An 8,870-nucleotide genomic window follows, 5' to 3' on the forward strand; every position below is an offset into this window, starting at 1 on the left:
TCGTGTCATGTTTTGTGACTGATAATGCACGAAGGGTGATGCCGTGCCATATTGTGAATGTTAATGCACGAAGGGTGATGTCGTGCCATATTATGAGAGAGTTAATGCACGAAGGGTGATGCCGTGCCATATTATGAGAGAGTTAATGCACGAAGGGTGATGCAATGCCGTTTCTATTATTTTATATGGTGAGACTGAGAGTAAAAGCACGAAGGGTGATGCCGTGCAGTTTCCTTTACCGTGTTTACTTGTTTCTATTTGTTTAAGCCATATTGGTTGATCAAGTCCTTATCACTGCTTTGATTCTTTATCTTTTGATCCCCTTAGCATGTCCCCCTCCCAATATTACTTGTCTTGTTTCCTTTACTGCTATTATTGGTCTATATATTGTTTTACGGCACAGGTTTACTTATGGGTGCCTTATCTTAGCCTCGTCACTACTTCGCCGAGGTTAGGCTCGACACTTACCAGTACATGGGGTCGGTTGTACTGATACTGCACTCTGCACTTCCTGTATAGATTTTGGTGTCAGTCCGAGCTGATCTTGAGACTAGTTGCTGGCTTCATTCTATGGGAGACCCAAGGTAGATATGTCGGCATCCGCAGACCCTGGAGTCTCCTTCTAGCTGTTTCAGTTTACTGTTTCTTTTAATTAAAAAACAATTGTACTTTCTTTCAGACAGTTACTTGTACTTGATCTTAGAAGTTCGTGAATTGTGACTCCAGATTCTGGAATGAGGATGTTATGAATTTCCGCACTGTTTTAAATTGTTATGGTTTAATCGTTGTTAGTTCACTGAAAGGTTTAAGAATTTGATTAATGAACTCTAACATTGGCTTTCCTAAAAAGTGAAATGTTAGGCGCTATCACGGTCCCGACGGTGGGAATTCCGGGTCGTGACAAGTTGGTATCAGAGCACTAGGTTGCCTAGGTCTCACAATTCACGAGCAGGCTTAGTAGAGTCTGGGGGATCGGTACGGAGACGTCTGTACTTATCTCTCAGAGGCTACAGAGTTTAGGAACAATGTCACTTCTATTCTTCTCTGTCGTGCAATCTTTTTCTCTCAGTGCTAATCAAACTCTTCTACTCTTGTTCTTTCGTAGATGGCGAGAACACGTACCGCATCTTTAATTGAGCGGCAGCCAGAGCCCCTAGTGGCAGCTCCTACAAGGGGTAGAGGACGAGGCCGAGGCAGGGGCAGGGCTTAGCCCAAAGCTCGAGCTGCAGCACCAACGGCATTGCTCAGGTGGAGTTTGATGAGGAGGCTCCAGCCCAGACCATTCCAGCAGGACCAGATCAGGTCCTAGAGGAGTTCATCGCCACCCCGATACTTCGGGATGCTTTGGTCCGTTTAGTGGGCCTCATGGAGAGTGTGGCACAGGCCGGCACATTTCCTATAGCACCAGCCGTCTCTCAGGCTGGGGGAGGAGCACAGACTCCCGCTACTCACACTCTGGAGCAGATGGCTCCCCAGTTTCAGACTCCAGCAGCTCAGCCCATTGGGGTAGTTCAGCCGGGTGTTGCGGCATAGACCGCTGATGATCAGCTATGTCTTCTGAGGGTTTATGGTGACTGGATAGGTTTACCAAGCTTTTCCCAATTCACTTCAGCGGTGCATCTTCAGAGGATCCCCAGGACTATTTGGACAGTTGTCATGAGGTGTTACGGAACATGGGCATAGTGGAGACCCATGGGGTTGATTTCGGTGCATTCTAGTTGTCGGGTTCTGCCAAGAAATGGTGGAGGGACTATATGTTGACCAGACCAGTTGGGTCGCCTGTTCTCACTTGGGACCAGTTCTCTCAGATATTTCTTGAGAAGTTCCTTCCTGTCACATTGAGAGAGGAATCGGAGGCAAGTCGAGCGCCTTTAGCAGGGCTCTATGACTGTTACTCAATACGAGACCCGATTTGTGGATCTGGCCCGTCATGCTATTCTTCTGCTTCCTACCGAGAGAGAGAGGGTGAGGAGGTTTATTAAGGGACTTGCTCAGCCTATGAGATTGCTTATGGCTAAGGAGACTTGGGAGTGAGATTTCTTTTCAAACGGCTGCTAATGTTGCCAGGCGAGTCGAGATGGTTCTAGCTCAGGAGAGTGGTCAGGGGTCTGATAAGAGGCCCCGTCACTCCGGTGGATTCAGCGGTGCCTCATCTAGAGGCAGGGGTACTTTTGGTAGAAACTCGCCCGAGCCACTCTGGACCCCGTCCAAAGGTACCAACAAGTCTAAAAACATGATGCGGATGTGCTTGAACTCTCGAAACTCGAAAATCATCAACGGAACTAAGAATCGCCCCCTAAAACCAAATTGAATCAACATATGAACTTCAAGTTTTTCAAATTGCTCCGAATGCGCCGAATCGTACTTAGACTAGTCGGAATGACACCAAATTTTGCGTGCAAGTCTTAAATCACCATACAGAACCGATCTCGAAATTCCATTCGGACCTCGATATCACCAAAATCTGCACCAAACCAAATTTAAAGAACTTCAAAATCCTTCAAGAACCAACTTTTACTATTTAGCGTCAAAACGCTCCCGGTCATCCAAAACCCGATCCGAACATACGCCCAATTCCGAAACCATCATACGAACCTATTGGAAACGCCAAATCCTGATTTCGAGGTCGTTTACTCTAAATGCTGATCGAAGTCAAACTTGGCCTTTTAAGCCAACCTTAAGGAACCAAGTGTTCCGGTTTCAACCCGAACCCTTCAAAATACCGAACTAACCATCCCCACAAGTCATAAAACAGTAAAAGCATGTACGAGAAGTCTTATTTAGGGGATCCGGGTTCTAGAAAGCAAAACAACCGGTCGGGTCGTTACATCCTCCACCTCTTAAACAAACATTCGTCCTCGAACGGGTTTAGATTCATATCTGAAGTGCTGAATAAGTGTGGATATCTGCTCTGCATGTCCTCCTCGGACTCCCAGGTCGCCTCCTCGACTGGTTGGCCCCTCCACTGGACCTTTACTGCGGAAATCCTCTTGGATCTCAACTGGAGATCTTGTCTAGCAACAATGGAAACTGGCTCCTCCTCATAACCCAAGCTCTCATCTAACTGAATATGCTGTAGTCTAACACATGTGACAAGTCAGGATGATACCTACAGAGCATAGACACGTGAAAAAATTGGATGAACCCCTGATAGGTTGGGAGGTAAAGCAAGCTCATAAGCAACCTCCCCAACTCGCCTCAACACCTCAAACGGGACTATAAACCTTAGGCTGAGCTTGCCCTTCTTCCCGAATCTCATATTGCCCTTCATCAGCGAGACTTTAAAGAGAACCTTCTCACCTACCATAAATGATACATCACGCGCCTTCTGATCCGCATAACTCTTCTATTTGGATTGTGCTATGCGAAGTCAGTCCTGAATCAACTTTACCTTTTCCAAGCCATCCTTTACCAAATAAATACCATATAGCTTAGCCTCATCAGGCTCAAACCACCTGATGGGAGAACGACATCGCTGACCATATAAAACCTCAAATGGAGCCATCCCGATGCTGGACTGATAACTGTTATTGTAAGAAAACTCGGCCAAAGGCAAGAACTGATCCCACTGTCCCCCAAAGTCAATCATACATGCTCTGAGCATGTCCTCCAAGATCTGAACTGTTTGCTCTGACTGCCCATCGGTCTGTGGATGAAATGCAGTGTTGAGCTCTATACGGGTTCCCAACTCACTCTATATGGATATCCAGAAATGTGAAGTGAACTGAGGGCCTCTATCTGATATGATGGAAACAGGCACACCGTGCAACTGAACTATCTCTCGTATATAAATCTGGGCCAGCCTCTCTAAAGTATAGGTAGTTGCAACTGGAATGAAGTGTGCTGACTTGGTCAACTTGTCAACACTGACCCAAACTGCATCGAATTTCCGCAAGGTCCACGGCAACCCAACTACAAAGTCCATAGTAATGCGCTCCCATTTCCACTTCGGCATAGTCATCTGTTGGAGTGGCCACCTGGCCTCTGGTGCTCATACTTAACCTGCTGGCAATTTAGGCACCTAGCTACATACTCGGTTATGTCTTTCTTCATCCACCACCACCTATAATGTTGCACGATACATCTTCGTAGCACTTGGATGCATGGAATACCGAGAACAGTGTGCCTCCTCTAGAATCCTCCTCTCAAGCCATCGATATTAGGAACACATAGACGACTCTAGAGTCGCAGAACACCATCCTCGTCGATAGAAACCTCCTTGGCACCACCCTGTAGTACCGTCTCTCTGAGGACCATTAAATGCGGATCATCAAACTGTCGAGACTTGATCTGCTCCAATAGTGAAGACTGAACAACCACACATATAAGAACTCGACTGGGCTCAGAGATGTCCAACATTACAAGTCTGTTAGCCAAGGACTGAATGTCCAAAGCTAGTGCCTCTCCTCTGTTGAAATGAATGCCAAGCTACCCATACTCTCTACCTTTCTGCTCAAGGCATTTGCGACTACATTTGCCTTGCCCGAATGATAAAGAATGGTGATATCATAATCCTTCAGTAACTCAAGCCATCTGCGCTGCCTTAAATTGAGATCCCTTTGCTTGAACAAATGCTGCAAGCTGCGATGGTCACTGTAAACCTCACATGACACCCCATGAAGATAATGCCTCCAGATCTTAAGAGCATGAACAATTGCGGCTAACTCTAGATCGTGCATAGGGTAATTCTTCTCATGAATCTTCAGCTGATGCGAAGCATATACAATAACCCGCCCCTCCTACATTAATACACAACCCAAGCAAATGCGTGAAACATCGCAATACAGTGTATACATCCCCGAACCGGAAGGCAACACTAGAACCGGTGTTGTAGTCAAAGCTGTCTTGAGCTTCTAAAAGCTCGCCTCACAATCATCGGACCAACGGAGCGGAGCATCCTTCTGGGTCAATCTAGTCAAAGGTGCTGCAATGGATGAAAAGCCCTCACACATCGGCAATAATACCCTTCTAACCCCTGGAAACTCCTGATCGCAATCACCAAAGTGGGACGAGGCCAACTCTAAACTGCCTCAATCTTCTTGGGATCTACCTTAATACCCTCGCTTAATAGAACCCCAAGAATGCCACAGAATTTAACCAAAACTCGTATTTGGAGAACTTAGCATATAGCTTTTGTTCCCTCAAGGTCTGAAGCACCACTCTCAAATACGGCTCGTGCTCCCCCAGGCTACGTGAGTAGATCAAGATGTCATCAATGAAGACAATGACGAACGAATCAATATAAGGCCTCAACACCCTGCTCATCAAACCCATAAACGCTGCGAGGGCACTAGTCAAGCCGAAGAACATCACCAGAAACTCATAGTGGCCATATCTAGTATGGAAAGCAGTCTTCGGAACATCTAAGTCCCAAATCTTTAGCTGATGGTACCCTGATCTCAAGTCGATCTTAGAGAACACCCTAGCACCCTGCAACTGGTCAAACAAATCATCACTATGCGGTAACAGGTACTTGTTCTTGATTGTAACTTTGTTCAACTGGCATAATTAATGCACATCCATATAGTCCCATCTTTCTTCTTCACGAATAACACCGGTGCATCCCAAGGTGATACACTGGCCTGACGAACCCCTTTGCTAACAACTCCTCAAGTTGCTCCTTCAGCTCCTTCAGTTCTTTCGGAGCCATACGGTACGGTGGGATAGATATAGGCTGGGTACCTGGAGCCAAATCAATACAGAAATCAATGTCACGATCCGGTGGCATGCCTGGAAGGTTAGAAGGAAACACATCGGCAAACTCCCAAACTACTGGTACTAAATCAATCGTCGGAGACTCTGCAGTAGTATCCCGAACATAAGCTAGATTAGCCAAACAACCCTTCTCGACCATATACCGAGCCTTCAAAAAAGAGATGACCCGACTAGATGTACTCACAGATGAACCCTTCCATTGCAATCTCAGTAACTCTGGCATTGCTAAAGTAACAGTGTTGGCATGACAGTCAAGGATGGCGTGGTATCGGGATAACCAGTCCATGCCCAGGATGACCTCAAAGTCAGTCATATCAAGCAACAGGAGGTCCGCTCTAGTCTCATAACCACAGAATGTGACCACACAGGACCGATAGATCCGATCCACAGCCACTAAATCACCCACAGGAGTGGACACATAAACTGGAGTACCCAAGAACTCCCGAGGAATATCCAGGAAATGAGCAAACAGAGATGATACATATGAATAGGTAGACCCTGGATCAAATAATATCGAAGCATCCCTACCGGAGACAGAAATAATACCTGTGATCATGACATCTGAGGCCATTGCATCTGGTCTGGCCGAAAAAACATAGAATCTAGCTGAAGCACCGGGTGGCTGGCCTCCACCTGATTGAACAGTAGTTGGCTGACCTCCCCCTGCCTGGCCTCCACCTCTAGGGCAGCCCCTACCCGCATGCCCTCCGCCTTTGGGCGGTTGGACGGCTGGTGCTATAATCATCAGATGATGACCCTGCTGCATTGCCTTACCCCGAAGCCTGGGACAAAATCTCTTCATGTGACCCGGATCTCCACACTCGTAACAACCTCTCGGTACCATAGACTGCTTTCCCAAAGTCTGACCCTGATGGCCTGAATACCCACTAGAAGAACCCTAGATGGCTGGTGGGTGGTATGAACTCTCTACATGGCACTAGAAGAACCCCGATGACTCGAGTACCCACTGTAAGAACCCTAAAGAGCTGGTGGGCGGTAAGAACTCTCTGGCATAGCACTAAAATAGGATCGCATTGGAGCACACCGAGGAGGTGGTGGTGGTGCTAGATATGGGGGCCTGCTAGGCTGACTATCCCGAACTGACCTCTGCCCCCAGCTGGGGCACCTCTAAACTCTCCAAAGAAATGGGTCCTCTTATTCCGCTGTATCTGCTCTCTACCCCTCTAGAGATAGCCCTCAATCCTTCGAGCAATCTCTACTACTAGCTAATAAGAAGTCCCCATCTCAACGTCCCGGGCCATACTAGCTTTATTACCAGAGTGTAACCTTGTAACAAATCTCCGTACTCTCTCTGCGTCAGTAAGAAGTATCATAAGTGCATGGCGAGACAACTCAAAGAATATCGCCTCATAATCGGTCACTGACATCTGACCCTGCTGGAGCTACTCAAACTGACCTCGGAACTCTTCCCTCTAAGAGGGTGGAATATACCTATCCAAGGAAAGTTGTGTAAACTGGTCCCAAGTCATGGGAGGAAAATCCATTGGCCTGCCGAGAAGATAAGACTTCCACCACCTACAGGCCTGGCCCTCCTGAAAGTATAAGGGGAGGGGTGAATTGTATATTTTTTAAGTTTAAACTCTATTAGTTGACTGATTTACCAATTAGTCGACTAGATGCAATAACCTAACAGTTATAGTAGCAGAATATAAAACACAGAAAGTAAGTGCGGGAATTAAAGACACTGGAATTTTATACTGGTTCGGATGCAATGTGAATCCTAGTCCAGTCCCTTTGGGTTGCAAGGGAGTTCTCTTTAGTAAATGCGTTTCTTCGAGTACAATGAAAGTGACGTGATAGCTCACTTCCTATAACACTCGTCTCTTTTGATACAATGTCTCACCAGTGTTATACTCTCCTTTTTCTCTGACTTGTTACACAGCAGGTCTCAAAGAACTACAATGTTTGTTTGCAGTAGAATAAAGAGAGAATTTTGGTTTGATCAAAGTATGTTTTTCTAAGGCTGAAAGCTGAGTATAAATACTTTGGTGAAGTCCTTGTGCTAACGAGATTTGACAACCCAAGAGATTTGATCCTTGGAAAGAGATTGATTCTTTCCAAGAATAAGATTGCTAGCTGTTGCTCTTTCTTGATGAGAGGAGATTGATCGCCTTCCTTCTATAGTCATTGATGATGAGGTTTTAATTATTGGTCCTTCAATCATTGTCAGCTCCTGATCGCTTTCCTTCTCCAGCTGTTGGTGACGAGGATTTGCTCCTTGATTGTTAGTCTTTCCACAATTGGCAGATCAGCTACTCTTCTTATGGAATCCGGATTGAATATGCTGGCCTTGATTGTTGCCTTAAGTTTAGGCTTGCAAAGATTCTTTCCATCGTAGCTATCCACAATCTTTGCTGATTGATTTCTTTCCTTAAGCATTCAGACTTGTTTCAACAATGTCATAGTAGCTCATTGATTCCTTGATCTCTTCTGATTGATTTCCTGCACAGATATATTATTTGCATCATTAAAATTAGATCTAACAATCTCCCCCTTTTTGATGATGTCAAAATAATATATATGTATAAACACCAGTTGACTTCCCTGTGTTTTACTCCCCCTCAATGTATGTAGTTGGGGATCATGGCACTCCCCCTCAGTGCATGTGGTTGACTAGTCCATGATTGAAGGACACTCCTCCTCAGTTCATGCAGTTGACTAGTCCATGGTCGAAGTCGACTCTTGCCACGGAAGATGCTACTTGTGCCACAGTTAACTATACCTGTACAGATACAATATATACTCTTCTCCCCCTTTTTGACATCAGCAAAGAGGGAACAGACGAAGAACTGAACAGAATATATAGCACTAAACAGTAGCATTTAAAGTTCAATCACAAGCACCTAAAGCACTAGAAAACAAAAAATTGTCCAATGGCTGAGAAAATAGCCCCAAAACAACAGTACAGCAAAAAATTTATCTTAATCAACCACATTAGCGATGCAAAAAATAAGTAAGAGTATTGCAGATTGCCTCCTTCAATTGTTCAAATCTTGCATTTGCTGAGATGCTCACTCCATCCAACTTGTCATGAATTTCCCTAAAAGCTTTGACAACATTCTCCCTAACTCTGAGAATAGCAACTCTTATCTTTGACACATCAGACCCTGTTTCCTTGGAGATGGCGTGAATGT

At 45.6% G+C, this 8,870-nt stretch overlaps 1 protein-coding gene across 1 annotated transcript; it reads right to left on the reverse strand.

Moving 5' to 3' along the window:
• Positions 1–4,692: 4,692 nt before the first annotated feature.
• LOC109219509 lies at positions 4,693–6,559 on the reverse strand. The gene is made up of 2 exons (XM_019383969.1): positions 6,262–6,559; positions 4,693–4,739 (listed from the first exon to the last, which is right to left on the reverse strand). The coding sequence occupies exons 1-2, from the start codon at positions 6,557–6,559 to the stop codon at positions 4,693–4,695; spliced, it is 345 nt and encodes a 114-aa protein (XP_019239514.1).
• Positions 6,560–8,870: the final 2,311 nt, after the last annotated feature.

The sequence above is a fragment of the Nicotiana attenuata genome, unplaced genomic scaffold (genome assembly GCF_001879085.1).
Source record: "Nicotiana attenuata strain UT unplaced genomic scaffold, NIATTr2, whole genome shotgun sequence".
Lineage (NCBI taxonomy): Eukaryota > Viridiplantae > Streptophyta > Magnoliopsida > Solanales > Solanaceae > Nicotiana > Nicotiana attenuata.